Here is a 23154-nt window from a genome sequence, read left to right as displayed (position 1 = left end):
CATGTACTGCAGAGAGAGATAGCGACACAGGGAGGGGGAGCAGATTTGGCGAGATAGTGACACAAGGAGGGAGAGTAGCACAGGGGGAGATAATGGCACAGGGAGGGAGAGTAGTGCAGCAGGAGTTAGAGACACAGGGAGGGCGAGTAGTGCAGGGCCGAGATAGCGACACAGGGAGGAATAGCAGCGCAGGAGGAGATAGTGACACAGGGAGGGAGAGCAGCGCAAGGGGAAATAGCGACACAGGGAGGGAGAGTAGCACAGGGGGAGATAGTAGACATGGCCTGGTGATGGCAGACATACCACTTCGGACTCCAGCAAGCCAGGTGCCAACCAGTGCCTCAGCGCCACACCCCGCGAATCACTTACTGCCTCCCAGTGCATTAAAGCAATGCGCAGTACAACGCTCTAATATAAATGCCCAAATAAAACATAAAATAAAAAAGGCATCATATTTTAAAGATTAAAACACCCACAACTCACGTGAACAGACGAGTCTCTCAGACAACCCACGCACAGCACAAGCAGGGCACAGGCATACACAACACACACACAACACAGCACAGCACTTACAGGCCCACACGACTCTCAAACACACAGGGACAGTGCAACACTCGCAGAACATAGACAGACACCACAAAGAACAGCACACCCCACAGACCCACATACAGGACCATCAATATATTACAACACCACTTGGTGACACATAGGAAACAGGACATAGACAACAAACAGCACAAAACACACACAGACAACCCATCCGATTTAGAGGTAGCATATACAGACACAACACAACGAGATGCACACTAGACACACAAATCAGCAACATGATGCAGACCCCTGGTGTACAATTCAGATTTACACAAAACAGAACACACGTAATGCAAAACGCTGGGTGGCACAAGGCTTGTTTCCACAGACACCACTGATGCTGAGACCCCGCCCCCACCCCTTTCCCACCTGGCAGCCTCCATGGTAGGTTCCAGCAGTGCTGGGTGGCACGTGGCTTGTTCCCACAGTCACCGCTGGTGCTCACAGAAGCCCCCCGCCCGCCTCATGTGGTAGGTTCCACTGGTGCTTGGTGGCACAAGGCTTGTTACCACAGACACCGCTGCTGCTCAGAGAAGCCACCCCCCATCTACCTCATGTGGTAGGTTCCAACAGTGCTGTGTGGCACCAGGCTTGCTACAACAGACACGTTGCTGCTCAGAAAGCACCATTCCCCCTCCCCATGCCCCCCCCCCACCCCACCCCAACGCGCAGCCTCGGGTGGTAGGTTCCAGCAGTGATGAGTGTCACAAGGCTGGCTACTACAGACACTAACAAGTGGCTGTATCACAGTGTGACATCACTGCCCCATGCACAGGTGATGGTGGCTACAGACGCGCCCTGCGCTGTCATAACAAGAAGCGGAATCTACGTCAGTCACTCGGCTGTGGTACCACGATGCCCAAGGTCACACAGTGGATCGTCGTAAGTGGCAGCGCACAGGGACTGTTACAGTGAGGGGTGGGCCAAACCGACCCCACCACCGCGGCTAGTGAAGGGGCGAACTGGGCCTGATTTTATCCCTTCTCATAACCACCCCCGGGACGAGAGTTCCGCACATGGTAACCCCGCTTTTATGGGGTTCTGGACGATTTGACGGAAATGGTCCGTGGTCGCTCCTCATCTGCATGGCAGCGGAAGCAGTCACAGCGCAGTGAACTTCCCTAATGGTTGAGGTGAAAGTGCTGTGTCCACTTCCTGTTAGAATGTTCCAGACACTCTTTACCGTAATGTTGCTACACCCCGAGGCTCGAACATTGGCCGAAGATGGGCCGAATCTATTTTGCGGCTAATTCAGCGTTTACCAGGGGGGTTCCCGTGAGCACGTCCTCCTCCCTGGCAGGCGTAGCATGCACCCCCCTCTTGAATTCCCACCCCCTACCCGACTCGGGGATGGGATATGGTCCTCCTCGGTCGTGGTTAACCGGGGGAAGGGAGGGAGTAGCGCTCTTACCTGACATGGCCGGACGGACGGCTAGCTGTGCTGGGTGGGCATGATCTTGAGCCCGTTAGCACTGGGTCGGTTAGCGCCATTTTGCGCTCGATAGTCAGGCGCTCTTCGGCCATCTTGGGTAGCTGGTGTGGCCATGATCCACGCGGGGGACCGGGCGGTGGACATGGTGTACCTTTTCTCCACGCTTGGTGCAGCTTTGCGTTCCTCTCCTGACCGAGGCGCCGCTGCCTGGAGCTTTTGAGAGCCCCGCCCCCTCCCTCGGGATGGTTTGTGCCTCGTTGTGCTGGGGTTTAGTGGTGCATGCTTCATTGCGAGCAATCGGGTGGGGGGGGAGCGGGAACAGACACACGGACAGGCACGGAGAGCGGGAGGGGGGCGGAAAGACATAAGGCAAGAACAAGAAACAAGAAAAAAACAAAGCACTCACCTGGACTTCTTCCGGCGGCCGTGGTCGGCATGGAAGAGGGGCGGGAGAAGGGGGCGGAAGAGGCGACCACGCCCACACGAGCAGGAAGGCAAAAGTGCTGCCGAATGTAGGCTTGCTATTAGCAGAATTAAGTGAATCTTGCAAAGACAAGACTGGAGAGGATTACAATAGTGGATTCCTGATAGCACCAGAGTGCACATTGTCCTGCTTAACCTACTGCTGTTCCTTGGCGTTTGCTCTTGCTGCAGGAAATTAACAATTTTTCGTGCTGAGAGGACATTTACCCTGGCTCTCCCTTCGCTCTGGAGCCTCGGCAGGGCACGGCAGGCTGCTTCCTGCTTCTTCGGTCCTCCCAGCAGCCAATCACCGCGCAGGTCGCCCGGCAAGCCTCCCGCTGCCTAAACCAATGGCAGCGCGGCTCCCGGGTGACGTCAGCGGTTGCTCCTTCGGCGTCTCCTCTGACCTGGGGCTGAGGCGGTGATGCGGGACTGAAGAGGGGTGGGCTCCCTCGGTTAAATTAAATATCCAAACGGAGTCGGCACACGCAACCACGGGCAAATAAAGGCAGCAAATGAGCGGGGTGGCACCCGCGCCGCTCGGTCACCACACGGGGTGAAAGGATGCCGGGTGGGCACCGGCCAAGGTACACCAAGCGCTAGCAGCGAGGAGAAAGCGCTCTCAAGCGCTCAACGGAGAGTGAAACCACGCCCAGGGAAAAAAACGCGGGAACGCCCCCGAATCTGGTCCGGCCTTGACGGACAGATCCGGCTCCCAATGGCTAGCCTCCATTTATGGAGCTAGCCAATGGGAGCCGGGGGCGGGTCATCCATCCCAAGTAAGACTCATAGGGTTTTTTAGCGCATGCGCACTACGTGCGCATTTGCAGGCAAAACCCAAAAATAGATTATTTTTTAATGAATTCTTAGAGTCCTCAATCGGCAAACTTCACCAGAGGATTGCGGGGATACAGATTTTTAAAGGTTTTTGCACTTTTAGTTCAATTGCAAACAGGCATTGGCCAATAAATCAAACGTTTACGCATTTTTGAAAGGTTAATGAAATTTAGTTTGGCTACTTTGGCCTGGGCAACCAAATCAGACAGGGAGAAGGTCGGGGAGCAATAGGGTAGATTTTGACATCTGCCTGACCACCAGAGAATTCTCCAGCCCAGTAACAAACCTTATGGCACGATCGCCAAAGACTTTATTAGAGTGGTCATGATGCTGAGGAAACAGGATGAAAGGATGCTCATGCTCCGGTTACAGTGCAGTCGATGGGGGTGCTGATGTGAGGCGGCTTTAGCTACAGAGGTCAGGGTCCCTCACATTCCTACATTCCTCTTTGAGACTGTGGAAGGCCAGCTGTGGCTAGACTACCGGTCTCCGTACTCCGCAAAATCCTTTACTGAGGGGGCTAGTGTCCCTCTTAGACAACCAATCTGGACTTTGATGATACCCCAGGTCCAGCGGACTCAGCAGCAACTTTTGGCCATCGAGTATCAGTCTCTTGGGGCAGTCAACAGCGATTCCTCTGAAGTGGCTACCAACTTCCCGGTTTGGGCTTCTCCAGCTTTAATGTGTCTGGTGCTGGTCCAGGGGCCCAGCCAACTGACCCTTGGCGTCTCTGCTTCAGTCTGGAGTGAGGGGATGAACACCAAGCCAGGAGCCACAGGCACAGTCCTAACTTCACTTACCCAAAGTGCAGCAGGTGCAGCCTCTCTTTGTGCATTCCAGGGACAACAGGGCAGTCCTTCTTCAGTCCTTGTTCCAATTCTGGCATGATCTGAGGTTAGGGTGCCAGGGTTGCCATATTAATCCTGGGAAAGTTCCCGGGGGGACAACGTGGTCATTGGCCATCAGCTGCAATGTGTGGTATCTGGCAATCCCAGAGTACACTATTCTGGCCACTTTCAAGATGTGTGAACTTTACCACAACTGAGGAGCATGGTAGCCTACCCTAGAGGTGGGGCTACATGCCTACGGGAAACATGTTTGGACACTGATCTCCACTCTTGGTCCCTATCTCCAGCCTATCTACTTAAACAAGAGGAAGCCCCCCTGGAGTGTTATTGCCATTTGCCCACCAAAGGTGGCTCTGCCTTTGACAATTGTTTTTTGGTTAAAACCCAGAGCGACTTCCTGCAAGGGGAAGGTGACACCTCTCCCTGCAGCTGCATGCTATTGTTTCCAAGCACGACTCCCAAGGCAAGCAGAAAGTTGTTTGTGGGTCAGTGCTCATGTAAGGCTAGTGGCCCAGCTGGGTCACTAAGTGACAACTTTTTAAAAGTTGCATTACTTTAATAGAGACAAATTTAACCTGGGCATCAGGTTGATTTAATGCCACGATTAATTTGAGACTTTACAGTACTCAATTAGGTAGTCCCATTCATAAGTCAGTCAGGCTGAGATGGCAGTCGGTAACTCTGTGTCAGCCAATGGGGTTACTAACATTTTCACATTAAAATGACAACTTTAGGAATTTCGCTGTTAAGACGCATATAAACCTACATGTCCTACTTAATAATATACAGCTCCCTGCATTAGGGCGCTTAGGCCTTTCTTAGGGGAGAATTACATATATTGTTAAGGGACGGAGCAGCTTTGCCACTATTGGTAATGGCAAAGTCGAACTAGCAGTGTGACAACTGCCCTTCCAGTCTGCAGTGGCAGGCTTGGTGCCATTTTGATCTTTTTCACATCCAAGGTGACACAAAAAGGTGCTGCAGCCCTGAGTGGACACTCTACCTTACATGCCCTTGGTACTCTGAGTACCATATACTAAGGAGTAATAAGTAAGTCAGTACTTCCCAACTGGGGATAGCCAATTCGACATACATTTTGTAATGGGTACGGACAATTGCACTGAGGTCTGGTTAGCAGGCCTCGCATGCGCTCTCAGAGTCGAAAAACCAGCAGCTAGTGGTCCAAAAGGGGGCAAAATGTGAGGGACACTTAAAATAATCCGGTTTCCTTACACAGATGAAAAGTGTAAGCAATAATTTAGGACCAACTGATTGAAAGGGAATTGCCCATGGTTCCAATAATGCCGAAATCTGCTTCTGAACTACTGACATTTCGTGCTGATCGGGGTCGCAAAGAGATTGATTATAGGTTGACCCCACTGCCGGAATATGTAATCTTTTTGTTCCATATGTAGTTCCCACTTGTGGCAGTCTGATAGTTGTCGAGTAAGTACATCGCCTGATTGTTTTGGTGGCGACCTGGCAGGTGTTCCACATCAGTGTTGATTTTGCAGGATATGGCCCAGTCCCATAGGTGTTGCGCCTCTTTGGAAATGGGTCAGGACAGAGTTCCACTTTGATTGTCTATGTAGAACATAGACGTTGTGTGGTCCATACTGATTAGAACTACTTGACCTGCAAGACTTGGGAGGAAAACATATGTCTAATCTTATTGCCTGGAGCGCTCATACATTGATGTGAAACATCTTTTCTGCATCTGACCAGAGGTCTCTGTTTGATAGTTCTTATAGGTGAACTCCCTAGCCATCCATTGACGCATTCGTTGTCAGTACAAGTCTTTCTGTTACAGGCTGAAGAGAGAAACCTGATTTTAGATTTGTTGGGATTCTTCACGACAGTGCTTTTTTTAGTCATCTCATAACTTGGACAGTATCATCCGATGAGCCGTTGATTTTTTTCGATTGACTGTCCAGTTCTTGTTGGAGAATCTCATCCGAAGCCTGCAAAAAGGGATGAGGCATATTCAGGATGGCATGGGCCTAACAGGGGCATGTACCGTCTTATCGTGACTGACTGTTTTGCAGACAGTCTCTTTGCCATGGCTTGGAGCTGTGTTGTTCTTTCTGGAAATGAAAACGTCTTTGCAACTGCATGTCTAGTACTGCACTCAAAAATTGGATTTTCATGTGGGGCTCCAAATTTTCCCCTTGCTCAACGTGAGATCCAACTTCTGAAAGAAATTAGTGCAGGCTGCTGAGGAAGTCCTTGCCTGTTCCTTTGATGGAGCTTTAACAAGCTAGTCATAATGAGTATGTACTGTTGGTGACCGTGTCACCTGAGGAAGGCATGGATTGGAGGAAGGCGCTTGGTGAAAAGGTGCTGATCAAGACCGAAACAAAGTGCGTTGAAATTGGTAATATTGTTCTGCCACCGAAAACTACGGTATTGTCTATAATTTCATTGGATGGGTGTAAGGCAGTATGCATTGCGAAGATCTAAAGATACGAGGTAGTCTCCCTCTTGCATCATCAATAAGACTTCCTTAAGTGTAGTCATCAGAAAAAGATTGTTTTTCAGAGTCTTTGTCAGCTGCCTGAGATCCAGAATTAGTCTCCACTGCCCCTACACTTTCTTATCAAAAAGACCCAGAGTAAAACACGTGGTTTCTTTAGCACTTGGGGAGATTTACTATCATTCCCCAGGCCTCTAAAAATCATAAAAAGTTTAGTAAACCTGCAGGTTGAACTTGAATAATCTACTCAACCTAACTGTAATGTACTTCATTCATAGATAATAAAGCCCACCAAATTAAGATCCGTCCTAGTATGGAACACATGAGCAATAATTACATTTGCTCACATAGACGAACAACCCCAAAAGGGTTAAAGATGTTCGCATTTAACACCATCGCTGCTAGGGAGATTTTCCTCCTGTGCGGAGTCTACTTTTTTCCCATTGTTCATGACGAGCTCAGCTCGTCATAAGCACAGGAGCACTGTATTGCATGACGAGCTAAGCTCGTCATGAGCAGGGAAGGGGTTAATGGAGCATAAATATACATTTATAGAAATCATCAGGAGAACATATGTACTAGATTCGAATACATAACACATTGTCCTCCATGTCTTTTTGCCTCCTTCTAGGACTGGACAAAGAGTCCCATATGGCCAAAAAGAAGAAAACAAGTTCAAAAATTGGAGGGAAAGTGTCCCATTTGATTTGACTTCATGAAGGGATCCTATAAAACAACCTTTCAGTCCTGACGGAAGCCATCGACCCGTAGGGCACAAAGTTGGCTGAAACATGTTGACCTGGTTCTTCCGGCGATAGATGTGAGAGACACCCAATACCTCTCTTTTCACATGTCACATTTGTTTTTATCATAACACTACCTTTGACCTTCTTAATAAAATGTGTCCTTTCTAAAGGTAGGAGGTATTTTTAAACCTTATTTCCTCAAATGGTAGATCCCATATGGTCTAAAATTCAAGAGACAATCCCGCCTGGTGGAAGAAAAGAGACTGTAAAAGGAATATCCAGGATGTTGGATTGAACTTCAGATGGAATTCAATGGATCTTAACCCTCCTTGTCTTCTTAAGACAGCTACCCCTGCAAGTTGTTAAAAGCCTGCATTTGATGCTTCCATTGCTGAATCAATGATGGCTATGAATTAAGTTATCTCTCCTGGAGGATAGCTTTAGCAGTCTCTTTTTTATCCTCTGGGATTAAGGTGTGCAATGGTGCTATGTTGTTTCACATCTGGCGATCATAAAGTCTTAAATTGCCAGTGTACTGCCTGCCTTGATAAAAGTTGTGCCACTGAGCATATTCTTTGGTCAATATTATCAATACGTTTGCTATCCTTGTCTCAAGGACCAGAAGATGATGTATTAGGTTACTGGGCCTCTAAAATCTCTCTTAGCAGCCAAAGTTATCAATAAATCTTGTTTTGGATGACTGGTAAGGCAAGCTGGTGCCGATTCTGGGATCTTGTACTTTTTCTCCAGACATGTTATCACCGCTGGAACAGAAGCAAGTGTCTTCATTAGTATTAGCCATTCGGGCCAGATGATATCCAGGATTGACATAGTTCTTATAGGTTTTCGGGGTTGTTCCTTAAAGTCAAAGGAAACATTGCTGTTCTACTGATGTCATTGGCAAGTTGACCTTCTTGGCAGCCCTTGCCATTAGGGAGTGAAAGCAAGATATATCATCCAGCCAATGCAGGGGATTGGACAAGTTATTTCTTTTTTTTTTTTTAGGAGTGATGAAGTCATTACCTAAATGTGTTCACCGTACTCTCCTTGTGGAAGATCCCCTTCCAACTTGTCTATATCCGAATATATGGACTTATTTGTCTTTTCATCTTCCTCCATGTCCAATCATGATGACAGTTGGTGATAGCTTAAAACAACTTATGGAGCTGTGGTACTTAAAGATAGGGTTGTTTCAGTCCTAGGGTAGACCAGGAAAGTTTTCACAACAATGGAGAGAGAGAGGGAAAATAATAATGCTAGGCACTATGTGAGGTGGGAACTCCTGGTCCCCCAATTAATCTGAAAAAACAATAAAGGAGTAACCCCTCGTGGGTAGAGAGAAAGGTAACTCTCTTACAATGAGCACTAGTGCTCTGGTTAGCACATTTTGCCCCAACCTGTTACTGGATAAAGCATATCCTTATAGAAGACCCCTCACTCACCAACCTAGTTGGTGACATGCTTCATCATCGGGGTCCCACCCCATAGGCCGAGTGCCTACAGGGTGTGCTGCGACACCTGATTACAGTGGAGCTGGTTTCGTTTTATGTGTACAAGACTATCAAAATTGTGTATTAAAAAGGGCCAACACTACTCACTTCAAGTATTTATTCTTGAGCGCTTGAACCCTTAGTAAAAATAAAGTGTGGCACCTTTGCCCAATTAGGAAGGCTTTGGTGTCAAAAAGTCGTGTTAAAATATATAAAAATAGCGAAAGTGTGCTATGTGAATGTGAATGTACAAAACTATTGTTTAAAAAGGTCTACATGTTTCAACCCAAACATGGATTCAAGGGTTTTCGTCAGGACCGTAGGTGATTTGAACTGGGTGGTCCGCCCACGCTAAGGAGCGTCCTGCCCTAGTTCAATTTAGAGATCGTAAATAGGGATCTCGTGCAAAAAGGTGCGTTTTTCACTTTTGAAAAAACGCTTGAAAGCGAAACTCTCGCTTCATAGGCACCAGCGTTACCAAGTGGACAGGATTCCGTTCTCTTGTCGCTTCTGTTCATCAGACCGATTAACCTACTTGGTTCTTGCACGGGGCACGCCGAGCAAGAACCAAGTAGGTTAATCGGTCTGATGAACAGAAGCGACAAGAGAACGGAATCCTGTCCACTTGGTAACGCTGGTGCCTATGAAGCGAGAGTTTCGCTTTCAAGCGTTTTTTCAAAAGTGAAAAACGCACCTTTTTGCACGAGATCCCTATTTACGATCTCTAAATTGAACTAGGGGAGGACGCTCCTTAGCGTGGGCGGACCACCCAGTTCAAATCACCTACGGTCCTGACGAAAACCTTTGAATCCATGTTTGGGTTGAAACATGTAGACCTTTTTAAACAATAGTTTTGTACATTCACATAGCACACTTTCGCTATTTTTATATATTTTAACACAACTTTTTGACACCAAAGCCTTCCTAATTGGGCAAAGGTGCCACACTTTATTTTTACTAAGGGTTCAAGCGCTCAAGAATAAATACTTGAAGTGAGTAGTGTTGGCCCTTTTTAATACACAATTTTGATAGTCTTGTACACATAAAACGAAACCAGCTCCACTGTAATCAGGTGTCGCAGCACACCCTGTAGGCACTCGGCCTATGGGGTGGGACCCCGATGATGAAGCATGTCACCAACTAGGTTGGTGAGTGAGGGGTCTTCTATAAGGATATGCTTTATCCAGTAACAGGTTGGGGCAAAATGTGCTAACCAGAGCACTAGTGCTCATTGTAAGAGAGTTACCTTTCTCTCTACCCACGAGGGGTTACTCCTTTATTGTTTTTTCTAGACCAGGAAAGTAACAGTTTAAAGGTCACTAAAAGGTAAGAGCAGAGCTCTGCCTATGGGCTCCGTCACATAGGATGTGCAGTAGAAGTCTGAGCTATGGTGGTCTCTAGGGGAAGTAGGAAACCTGGCACTTCTACCTCATTGGCTGAAGTTCAGGTTGCTTCAAATGGGGTGGATGTGCTACAAAACAAACACTGCTGGTGGGGCAATGGCCATTTTAACACTGTTTACTGCTATTTAAAGGTACTGGAGATTTCCAGCCTGACGATGGGGAACAATTCAAGAAATGACTATGAAAGATCCAATATTGAAAAAAGTAAACATTCTGGGGACAAAGGGCATGAATCTTTCTAAACTGAAGACATGCAATAGAGTCTGATTGACACAAATAACAGTGATACACATTCAATGTCCTAAAAGCATCAATAAAGGATTGTGGAAACCAGCTTCTTTTTATAATGACTTGGAGAAACAAACAACTGACTCTATAAAATGCTTTTTCCAATAGCCAGCAGTCACTTCTAATTTGGGGCCATATCGAAAGGAATGCATGCCAAATTGTTTTGTTTCATAGTATCACTCCCAAGGATAAAGTGTTGCCGCTCTGCAGAGACTATGTTGGTTAGTAAAGGATGCATTCAGTTATCCAGGATCTTTTCTAAGGTTTTTCTATCTCTATTAAGATGTGAAAGCGGCATGTGAGATGAGCATATCTTATTATTTCCCCCTTTCTTATTGATGGCTGCAATACTGCCACTCAGAGAAGATGGTGAAATAAGAGAACTTTAAACCCTACCCTGAATGACATCGAGGCTTTACATTGTTACCTTTTATGAATCAGTACAATTATAGTTCTATAGTGATGTGATTTATTACATCATGCAACTAGGCTACCTCCAGTGGCTTGTAGCACTAAATAAAAATCTTTAAAAATAAATAAATTAGCATAAGCAAGCTTATTCTGGGGAAAAGACTCAAACATTAAGAGGGAAATGTTTAACAGTCCATTAAGCCACACCAAGATCTCCCAAATGACAAGATGGATATTGCAGTGGATAGCAAAAAACAACTTTAAGTGAGGTTTGTTCTTCAATTTGAGACGAACAGCTGCAGAACAGCATGAATCAGAAGGGGGGCTACGTCATTAAGTAAACAAAATCATTCTAGATGCATAATACCCTTCAAATTTTCCAAGCCAGAGAATATACATCTATAACCAAAGTCTGCTAATTTGAAAATACACCTCAAGGAAATGTGTTCAATTACAAACAGCAAAAAATGCACCAAACTCATATAACCACACACCACTAAATTAAAGAGAATTAACAAACATGGTTATGTGAAAATGTACTTGCCTCTTCATTTTGAGGAGTTACAGGAATGGGTCGTTCCAAGTCCAGAAAGTCAAGAGGTCTTTCACTAAGCGTGAGAACCCGTGGAGGAGTTTTTAGAGCTAGAGGTTCAAAGGGAGTTGCCTGGATGAGCTCAAGATCTGGCGGCCTTGCAAATGGAATGTCTTCATTATCACCTACAGAAGCAGGGAGAGTTTCTTTTGAGAAATCCTACTATTAACATTTTTCTTAGCATTTTCGATTTTATTGTTGTTGGCAGGGCATCTCCACTAAATATAAAGTACATGTACTAAGATGTTCCTTCCTTTGGTCTTGCAGCAACACATTCACCAAACTAGAAGCGCCATGGCTATAAAGAGTAAAAAAGTAATCATCAAAACTAATAACACAACAATTAATATTTTTAGTGAACTGTCCTACATTAAAACATACATTTAAGGTGTATTTCTCCAGTTACATTAAAGGACAAAGGCTGCCAGGCAACCAGTAGTGACACGTGTCATCATTGGGCCACTACTCACTAGGACCTTTCTGAAAGGGGAGCTCTTGGAGATGCTAAGAAAACACGTGGAGATCCTCGAAGGGGGATTTTGAGAAGAAATGAAAATTGCAGAGGGGAAACATCAGTCCTGCTAAAACTACATCTTGGTGGTTCCTAAATAATTGAATTTCTGAAACCAGTGGGTGGAAGGAAAACACTGCTGGGGTAATTCAATCCAGTAAGGGAGGTCACGCTTCTTCCTAAATGGGACCCTCAAAGGAAAAGAGACTCGTGAAGGCATTTGTATTGAAAAACATAGGCTCTCGTGTCCCACAGATGATTTATTGCATTTCCTATTTTTGAAAGGAAAGCGCTGGGCTTTTAAACTCAAGACCCACTTTGAGGGCCTCGGTGACAACACACCCTGGAATACTTTGTAAGATTCAGGAGAATAATCTCCAATTAGCACGTAAGCCTCTCCTAAGAAAAATTCCCTATGATCATCTCCTATTCATGTCCACAGGATGAGCAGGTTTTCCCACAAATATTTAAGACATCATAGACGCCAGACACTTAAGCATCCTTCCCGACACCTGCACATCTGTGTCCCATTTTGATATCAAATTGCTATGCGATTTAGGATTTGAATTAAATATACTGAACGATGCAATTCGTTGATTCTCCACGCCCCCCCCTCTTTCTTTAACACTTTTCTGGACTACGATACCACACTTTCTCTAGACATCAGATAACGAGGGAACCATAAATCTTAGGTAGACACTTACATGTGGCCTAGGTCATCATGCTTGATGTTCGCGAATGCGCCCATTAGTGCATTTAAATGACGCTGTGGATACCACCTCCTCATTGTCACAGATGCTAATTGGGGCCTGGCAAGGTAAGCTTCCTGACTTTCAACCACCGTAAACATTTCTTTATGCCATCATTATTTTTAACAGAAAGCAAAACACTGATTTTGGCCATATACTTGTGATGCCCTTATTAGCTCAATGGTTCCTAAACAGCCAGGAAATATTGAAAAGCCTATCCGGACCTCAACTGCATTCCACATAATATCTGAGCACGCTGGCAGGCACTGAGCGCCGGTCCCTGATTTGCACTTCGTTGAAGGAAGCCATATCATCATGATGATTATTTGTTTTGGCAATCCTTTCTTTTTCAAGCGATATACAAGTGTTTCTTTCAGCAAGCAGGAAGATAACACATACTACTGAGACTTGTGATGACTTCCCAATACCCCAGTTTTCTTTCTAGTCTTTTGGGGGATCTTTTAAGGTAACTCACACCTTGTCTGTAGTATAACTGGAGGCGAGATACCACCTAATGTGCCAGCCCCGGGACACTTCCGTCGGAGGTAGTCGTGCGCTCTACAAGCTCTAATAATAAGAATGCTTTCACCAACTTTTGGGATTGTGTTTGATGTGCCCACTTTCTACCTACACCATGTGGAACACTTCAGAGTCTGGACTTTACCACTGGTTGCGCAAACTCATCACTACTGTCACTGTCTTTACGATATGCCATGTAATCAGTGTGCCTTTGTCTTCCACCAAACTTCGATCTAAAACTAGTAAATTGCAATGAAGACCTCCCTATGAGTTGTGTAACTTTCTTTACATTTACCAAATCTACTCTGGCTAAGGGGGGTATTGTTCTGAAAAAGGCCTCTAAATCTCTCTTTTGAGGGTACGATTTAGACAAATACATGTTGACTTCACATACTGGGTTGAAATAACTCTGCACTTTTTATTTTTTATCTTCTACCGACTGGGGCTTGGAATACAATTTCGAGGCCACCAGGAGGTAATTTTAGCCACCTTTGTTTTTCACTCTGCAATTTATATTCCTTCACAATCACACCACTCCTGTAGTGGAGCCCCTTGTATCTTTCCAACTACTACGAAAGTTCCCCTCTCAGGTTTTGATTGGGTATGTCTCCATTAGGTGGGTGAGGGCATTTGTCCTTCAAAAAATTAACTCAGACATATATTCAAATTCATGACAGTTGAATAGCAGGATTTATTGTTGTGTTATGATTAGGAGGACATGCTCCTTGGTAGGTTTTCCCCTCCTTATTCCCTTGTTTATAGAATACATAATAAAAACGGGTACTTTTTTCTAACCATATTTTCAGCACCAGAAAATAAATCCCACCACTAAGATATTTCAATGCTCCTCAAAGAAAGAAGCAAAATGTGTAGCTTGCGTAGAGTTGGGAGGCTGCCTAGAACACATGTGAATTCAAAGTGGTCATGGATGCTCAAATGCAGAACTAATGCTACAGGCAGGTATTTTTATTTTCCTCCACCTTAAGACCTTCAATATCATGGACTGAAAAAACCCCACAACCTGCCACCACACGCTGCGAGATCCAACAATGTGTGCGGCAAGATGCCATAATCTATAGACTATCAACACTGGAAGTCATAGGACTGGTGACTAAATGACCTCTTTCTACATCTGTGTGCCTCTACCTGCCCCATTTGCCCCTGTACAAGGAGCAAATAGTTCTCTTAATTGGATCACTCACGATTTGGAAAGAAAGTCAAGAATGTGCAGCAACCGGTTCGTAATCTAATGGACACGAGTTTGACTATCAGCAGTTTCATTTACACTCTGAACCTTGTTTTTTATTTATTAATTTTTTATTTGAAAAGTCTTATATAGCGCTGGCTAGACCCGGAGGTATCAGAGCGTTTTACATGAGGATCAGCGAGTTACATGTTACATCAATTAAATCAAAGACTCATGAAGGGAGGAGGAGGGGGAGGGAAGGAAACACAACGGGGAAACAAGAAAAACAATGTTGGACGACCGGCTGGGTAGGTGAAGGCCGATGGGGTGCAACCAGGACCAGACTCCTCTATAGCTGAATACGACAGCTCCACCAGGCATCAGCCAAGGTTGCTTGTGCACCGAGGTTAGTATGATAAAAACGATCCGAGAGTTAAGATATAATACTACTGGTTATCTGCACCTAGATAGGAGTGTAATCAGCATAGTTATTGTTAGGAGTGATTAATCATTATTAAAAGTTTTCATAATGCGTCCGATGCCATCTTGGCCACTTCACAGCATTTGGAGGTAATGGGAATTCAAACCAGACAGTTACATTAGGCATTTTTCCATTTCTTCATTAGGTCTCGCCTAGCGACGTAGCGCAGCTGCTCGCTAGCAAGATCTATTCTCGTCGACTTGAGTTTGGAAGGGGGACAGGAGATATGCACTTTCCCATACAGCTGATGTGCACGCTAACAGCGTTTCTATCAGCTTGCTCCAGGACAGCACATGGGCACGAATACGGAGTGTCTTTCAGCCTGAGCCGGGACAGCCGATGAGCACGCTCTCACGCGCACTGCGTCTCTTTCAGCTTGTCAAAGTGTAGCGGCTGAAGTGGAGATCGGAGCCGAAGACATAGAGCTGCTTCCCAGCCGCATAGGCCCATTGATACCCCTTCCATTTGCCGAGTGCGGCTGTACGCCCAGTCTGCTGTGCAGAAAGTCTGGGGAAGACCAGTATTTCCAGACGAGCGAGCAGGTAAGATCCTGTGGGATGTTCAAATGTGCACGCGTGCGGACGGGTCGTGGCATTTCAGCACAAAGTGTTTTCGCTTTTGTTTGTTTCTATACCTCCCTGCCGCTGCTAAGAGGCTTAATGGAAAATAATGCTTTAAATCATCGCAGGGAAGGTGCATTTTAATGTTGGTCCGCTTCAGAGCCCCAGGATTGCATTCCGCTGCTTTAACCATTTGTTTTTATCCGGCAAGCTAGGGGGAAGAGCGTGCAAGCTCGTATCAAGTGAAAAAAGTGTATTAAATGAGAAGAAAATGGTCATGCACTCGCTCTTTCTCTCGCTCCATCTCAGACACGCGGTCACGCACACTCATAGTCTCTCTCAGACACGCGGTCACGCACACATCCTCTCACATATATTCTCTATTTTTATCATTTGTTTAACACACTCAAACTGCCTCCGACACACACAATCTGACCCCAACACCCCCTCCCACACACACACTTTCTTTAACAACGGCTCTAGTATTCTGCCTCACTCACAGTTTCACATGCTTTCACATACAAAAACTATTGCTTACACGATCTTACCCTCACATGCACACAGCCGGGCACTCCCCATAAGTTGTGCACTATCTTTGTCTCACACACATCATCTCCACAGATGACAGAGTGCTGCCTTGCTGTCTCTCGCTCATACACCCCCACTCCTTATAACTCTTACATTCCCTTTTTCACTCTCACTTATACTTGCTTTCGGTTACAAGCTCACTCTCACACATGCACTCTTTCATAATAGAGTTCCCCAGTCTGAGGCAGACACACAGACACCCCTTCCCACTCTTCAATAGGCCTGGAATGGGACTCCATTGTGCAGCCTTGCATATTACAACCAGAATCGATGCTGAGGGGCCTGTGAAGGGCAATTTTTGGGAGAATGGGAGAGAAGACCTGCATCCCAGAAGGTGGCCATCTAAACCCTAGTCTTTAATGATGCCAGTAATGGGGAAATATGGAAACCTTTAGTTAAACACACAAAAGGTAATAGGGGGCTGCTTGCAGCCTACACCTTGTTGTACCATCCAGTGATAGAATAGAGTAGACGGAGAAAGAAATGTGGTCTGTGTCACCACCAGTGAACTGTGTCCCCATGCAGTGTATACAAAGCCTGGGTGCAGGTAGAGGTGCCCGCACCTTCAGATTATTTCCCCGTAGGCAGGTGCAGTTCAGAGGGCTCTGAATTTCCTTTTCGCCACAACCTGCTGCATAATGCCTCACTTAACGGACAATCATGTGCAAGTGGTATTCTGACTGCAGTCAAAAAGGAGCCTGGCCCAAACATTTAACTTGACATGCACACATTACAACCGATCAGGAAAAGCTAAAGCACCCTGCAGTGTAACTCCAAGCATTGCTTTAGACATAATCAGAGGTATTAAAGTTTTTTAGCTTTCAAGACTTTGGGTCTCTGTAAAATAAGTATATCTATACATACTGTGTAGAAATACAGCATAAGTCTTCATTGTGTAAAGGCATCAAGGCAATCAAGTAACAGAACATAATACACACAGTTTATTTTGCATTTTAGGAGTTCATTGCTACCAAGCGGACCCCATTGTGTCAACCTCAGAATAGGTCTCAAATGTGTTAAAGTTAGAGCCGCTGGCCTTAAAAATTACAATGCTTTTTTTACTTTTGCTTTGTATACCAATGGCAATAGAGCTATACAAATATATTTAATCCTGTGCAAACAAAAAAACAAAAGTAAAAAACATTGTCATTTTCAACGCCAACAATTAAACTTTAACAATTACGAGACCTATTGCATTGCAAATGCTTGTTTGTGGAAGTAGCTGGCAAATCGAAAGTCAATCTGAATAACTAACTTTGAAGAGACCGATCACAAAGCAGATAAAAAATATTTCATCTGGCAAAGGAAACTGCCCAATCTAAAACCAGTGATTAATTTGCAAATAAAAAAAAGCTGGTCCACAAAAGTGGAAGGCAAGACTTAACTAGAGCACCACTGCCGCATACTGGCATCATCAACTATACCAACGCCTACTTGTCAGCTTTACCATCAGCCTGGTGGGTGAGTATCATGCACATCGGCAGGAAGAGAGCACAATACCCTATTTTGATTTCTATTGTTGTTTGCGGAAATTTAAGAAGGGCGTCTTTTACAGTGAAATTGTGAAGGATCACTGTATTGCCAGTTCCCCTTCTATTTCTATGCCCACTAAAAAATACAGGAAGGACTAATCGGACAGGATCAGTGAAGGTAAAGGAGTTGGCAAAGGTTTCATTTCCTCTGAAATAAAGTGCTGGTCGTGTCCACTGACAACCTCTGGCACAAATTACCCAATTAAAATCTCTATAACAAATGAAAATATTTAAATCCTGAACAAAATGGTATCTCGGTTGGAAGCTAGTTAGTTGACAATGAGAGTACCAAAGCTGCTCGAAAATACAAACACACAAACCCACTCAAGCATTAACGTACTCACTCCTGTTTGAAACTCCCAATCCTTCCCCTCAATATCCACAAGATATGATTTCTTGGCTATGAAGGGGCTCAAAGGGAGCGCACATTAGATAGGTCAAGACAAGGTTTAAGTCCCATTGAGGCATTATGAAAGGCACAGGAGGAAACGTGTGTAATGCCTTTGAGGAAACTGTTAACAAGCGGGGACTTATAAAGAGAAGGCTGATCCGGAAGCCTTAGAAAGGCGGAGATGGCCGAAAGATAACCTTTGACAGTGCCCAGAGCAGAGCCCTGCTGGGCCAAAGATAGAAGGAACAGAAGGACCTCAGAAAGAGGGGCACAAATAGGATCCACAGCCTTCGCTGTGCACCATACCACAAATGTGTTTCACCTGCAGGCGTATACCGTCTTAGTGGAAGGACGTCTGGCAGACAGAATGACATCACAGACTTCGGGAGGAAGAACGAAAGCTGTCAACTGTCGCCGCTCAATCTCCATGCATGGAGGTGGAGGCTGGACAGGTGCGGGTGGAGGACCGTCCTCTGCTGCTGCGACAGAAGATCCTCCCAAAGAGGCAGTCAGATCAGGGGATCGATCACCATGTTGAGTAGCTCTGGATACCAGTATCTTTGTGCCCAATCTGGAGCCACAAGGATGACTTGGGCCCGGTTGCGCCGGATCTTATTCAGCACTCTGGGCAGAAGTGGTATAGGCGGAAAGGCGTACAACAGACCGCAACTCCACTCACGACGAAAAGCGTCACTGAGCGAGTGCCGCCTGGAAAACTCCGGTACAAAAGGGGTGGTGATGGACGGAGCATCTTAATCAAACACTCACACCCAGTCAAAAGATCTGGGTTTAATCCATCACCGTTCTTTAGTTCTTTAGCCCACTCTGCCACCCCAGTTCAGACATGGCTATATGCAAATCAGTCTGACCCTGTGCCTCATGGGAACAGTCCAGCCCGAACTGCCAAGCCATGTCTTCCCTGGACCGGAAACAAGCTTCCGAGGACCGGTTTCTGGCATTCCAGCCGTCTTCAGCCCGGCTTGCTTGAATCCAGTGGCAAAGTGAGCAAGGGACTCGCGTCCGATCATACCCTGACTGGGTGTGAGTGTTTGATTGATTCAGATGCTCCGTCCATCAGCACCCCCCTTTTGTACCGCCTTGGAAACTCCAGCACGCAGAACTGATGACATTGCGCGTTCTCTTCGGTGGCGAATAGATCTAACCAAGGCTCTCCCCACTGCAGAAAGAGACTTTGCGCAACTTCCGAGTTCAGACGCCATTCGTGATCCATCAAAGCACCGGCTGCTGAGTTTGTCCACCCTGGCGTTCAGAGAACCTGCCAGGTGTTGAACCACCAAGGAAATGCTTTGATGCTCCAGCCATGTCCAGAGGCGCAGGATCTCCTGACATAGGGTCCACGGCCTCACCCGCCCTGTTTGTTGCAATACCACATGGCAGTGGTGTTGTCCGTGAACACCTTCACTACACTTCTCCGGACAGAGGGAAGGAATGTCTTCAGTGCAAGATGGATCGCCTGAAGCTCCAAAAGGTTGAAATGGAGCCAGGACTCCGCTGGCGACCAGAGGCCTCTGATCTCTGCCTCTCCCAAGTGGCCGCCCCATCCCAGGATGGACGCATCAGTCACCACTGTGTGCTCCGGTTGGGGAAGGGAGAGGGATCTGCCATTGACCCAATCGCGATTTATGAGCCACCACTGCAATTGTCTGCAGTGCCCTCCAAGATCTGGACATGATCGGACAGGTTGCCCTGATGCTGTGCCCTCTGGGACTTCAGGTCCCACTGCAGAGCCCGCATATGCCATCTGGCATGTTGCACTAGCAGGATGCAGGAGGCCATCAGACCCAGGAGCCGGAGGGTCATCCTGACTGAAACCCGGAATAGAGGCTGAAAGAATCATAGCCTGAATATCGCTGTTCGGGAGGATAAACCCGAAATCACGTCGAATACAGAACCGCTCCGATGAAGGGGAGCTTTTGATAGGGACTCAGGTGCGACTTCGACATGTTGATGGAGAACCCCAGCAAATGCAGGAGGTCGGCCATAGTCTGAAGGTGGGAGACGACTGCCTGGGGCGAGCCCGCCTTCAACCACCAGTAGGGGAAGACTTGACAACCCAGACCTGCGCAGATGAGCTGCAACTACCGCCATCACTTTCATGAACACTCGAGGGGCGCTGGTAAGGCCGAAGGGGAGGACGGCAAACTGAAAATGCTCCTGGCCTACCGTGAACCGCAGGTAACGCCGGTGGGACGGCAGGACAGGGATGTGAAAATATGTGTCCTGCAAGTCCAATGCTACCATCCAGTCTCCAGGGTCGAGGGCAGCCAAGACCTGAGCCAGAGTTAACATCCTGAACTTCTCATTCCGGAGGATGAGATTGACGATCCTGAGGTCCAAGATGGGGCGCAGGCCCCCTTTGTCCTTCTTGGGAACCAGAAAGTAGTGGGTATAACAACCACGACCTACTTCTGGCCCAGGAACGAACTCGATGGCTCCTTTGGCCAGTGACTTCCTTTTGGAGAAGCGCAAAGTGATCCCCTGACATGCGGTGGAACGGAGGTGGCATGGCTGGGGGCAGACTGGAAGGGGAGGGAGTAACCTCTTCGGACGATATGCAGCACCCACCTGTCCGAAGTGACAGAACGCCAGTGGGGGAGGTGATGTTGAAGCCTGCCGCCTACCAGCATGGGGTGCACACCGAAGCTCGGACTAGGAAATCTTTGAGGTGGATGCTGCGGGAGCAGAGGTGGACTAACCCGCAAGCTGGCCCCCTGTGCCGCCACGGCGGCCTCCACACCTGCGCTGAGGTTGGTTCTGTGCAGGCTTCTGGCTGAACGAACATGTAGGGGTGCCCCTTCTGTGGCCACGAAAGGTAGACGTGGCCAGGCGTGTGGTGGAGAGATCCAAGGACTTGGCCGTAGCCTAAGAGTCCTTGAAACGCTCCAGCGCACGCCTTATCGCCGAACAGGCGAATACCATCAAAAGGCATGTCCATTAGGGAACTCTGGACATCCCCCGAAATCCCAGTGGACCTCAGCCAGGCATGGCGACGCAGGGCCACGGTTGTGGAGATCGCCCTACCCAAAGAGTCTGCGGTGTCCAGCCCACACCGGATGGCGAACTTTGCAGCGTCCTTCCCCTCTGCAACAGCTTGGGAAAGTACAGCCCGAACCTCCTCCGGGCACTGGGGCAGTGTCTGCGCCACAGTGTCCAACACCGCGTGAGAGTAGCGGCCCAAGAGGCATCCAGTGTTGACTGACCACAGCCCCAAGCTGGCAGAGGAAAATATCTTTTTGCTAAACTGCATGGATGGCGCTTAAGTAGTCTCAGTGACGTCATATCAGCGCTTACGAAGCCAGCGACGGACGCGGAGCCGCACAACGCCACCTACCTTTCTGGATCCAGTCTGACGCCTGGGGATATTCTAAGGTAAGGAATCTATCACTAACGTTTCTCTTTCAGATATGCCTGTCCATTAACCCTTCAGGATCTTCTAAAGACTTGAGGGACAATATATTACCTCTCACTGTCTATCCTTTGCTGCACAGGACTCACTCGTTATTACTGTTGGACTGACATGTTTAGAATTTCTGCTTGCAACTGTGTCTTAAAGAGCTCTCAAGGTGCAGAAAGTCAGCATGATAGTGCAATCTATGTATTATATATACAAACATAGCATAGAAACAAACAATCTTCACTATGACAAGATGATCAAGGTACAGTGGCCACAAGCTGTGCCCGTTGGTCTCTAAGCATAGGCCACATTCAGTATCCATTCAATCTGACAGAACTTTCCAAGACCTCCTTAGCTGATTTTTGGATTCCCTGGGGTAAAACTATTTAAATAAATGTGCAAATCAGTCTGTGCATGGGCAAATCAGTTTCACAAACTGTGGAAAGGTAAGGGACCCCTTTACAAAGAGGTTTTCATAGCTTTTTTCTTTTTTAATAGAGGTAATAGGCATTTCACCCTAAGTAGGTTGTGCACTCTTTCTGGTCGGATGAGATGTGCTTCCTTTGCTCCCAACATGGCTTGTTATAAATTGCGGCTGTAGCCAGGTCGTCTCCATCCTCTGACCAAGAGAACAGCCACACTGTCGTAAAAAGATCGCTTTTTATGGATGCAAAATGGCGTTCCTGGGAGCTTTGCAGACAACATATTCCTACGTTACTCGTGACCCTTGGAAAACGGTTTTCATTCAGCATGATTTCTCCTTACCTAAACCAGCCATTTGTTTGATTACAAGATTCTAACACTCCATACTAATGTTATTTGCATCATTTTGCATGCTTACCCTAAATCAGGCAGTCTTGCTTTGAGTCCTGGTACAGGAAGAGAAGGGTCTAGTTCATTCGAAACTAACATGGTCACGTATGCACTCCCAGTCAACTATATTTTCCCAAGCCATAATGGCTGTGGTATTTCCTGTGTCACTTCCTGCTTCTTTTTTCTCATATTCAACTTCCTGTGCTTACCTATGTTAGGAGCGTGAATCTGCCATTTCATGTGTCGCAACAGCTCTGGTGCTGGGTTACTCTCTTTTGGTCATTTACTCCTGAAATCCGCTCCATTTCCTGGAACGGTGCTCCATTACGTGGAACCCTTATCCATCTCATGAAACCTTGCTTCAACGAGATTTGCTCCACCTCTACAGCCAGTCCAGGGTTAGTGAGGGCCAGGTTCTTCTACTATTCTCTTGTTGGATTCGCCTGCCAGCCTAGAATTTTTTATGCCACTTGACTACTTCATCTATTTAGTGGCCCTTCAGAGAAACGTCTGTTGCTTTCTTGTTTTATTTGGAAGTGTTAAGAAACGGCTATAAGAAGAAGCCACCCTTATCTTGGGCAAACTGAGCGAAAGAAGCAGATGAGAAAGTCACCTCCAGCACTTGACATGGCCACATGAAATTGTTTTGAAGAAACAGATTCTTGAGCAAGTTGAACTGATTAATGAATCACAAATGGCAGACAGTTCCTGGATCTAGTATCTCAATTTTGAATTGTCAAAAAAATGGGCATTTTGCATCCTTTTGGAGTAAACACACAGAACTGGAAACTGCAAAGTGACCCAACAAAACAAAAATTTACTCAGCTGATCACAGA

General features: G+C 46.5%; 1 protein-coding gene across 6 annotated transcripts in view; it reads right to left on the bottom strand.

Moving 5' to 3' along the window:
* MFF (mitochondrial fission factor) overlaps window positions 1-23154 on the bottom strand; it is a 238205-nt gene that overhangs the window by 130652 nt on the left and 84399 nt on the right. For all 6 annotated transcript variants that reach the window (XM_086943892.1, XM_086943891.1, XM_086943889.1 and 3 more), the window contains exon 5: window positions 11526-11698. In XM_086943892.1, the coding sequence (XP_086800018.1) occupies window positions 11526-11698 (173 nt within the window). The remainder of the gene's footprint in view (window positions 1-11525; window positions 11699-23154) is intronic.

This window comes from Lissotriton vulgaris, chromosome 11, assembly GCF_964263255.1.
Source record: "Lissotriton vulgaris chromosome 11, aLisVul1.2, whole genome shotgun sequence".
Taxonomy (NCBI): domain Eukaryota; kingdom Metazoa; phylum Chordata; class Amphibia; order Caudata; family Salamandridae; genus Lissotriton; species Lissotriton vulgaris.
The sequence above is the reverse complement of the archived record's forward strand: the minus strand, read 5'-3'. Positions and strand labels throughout refer to the sequence as shown.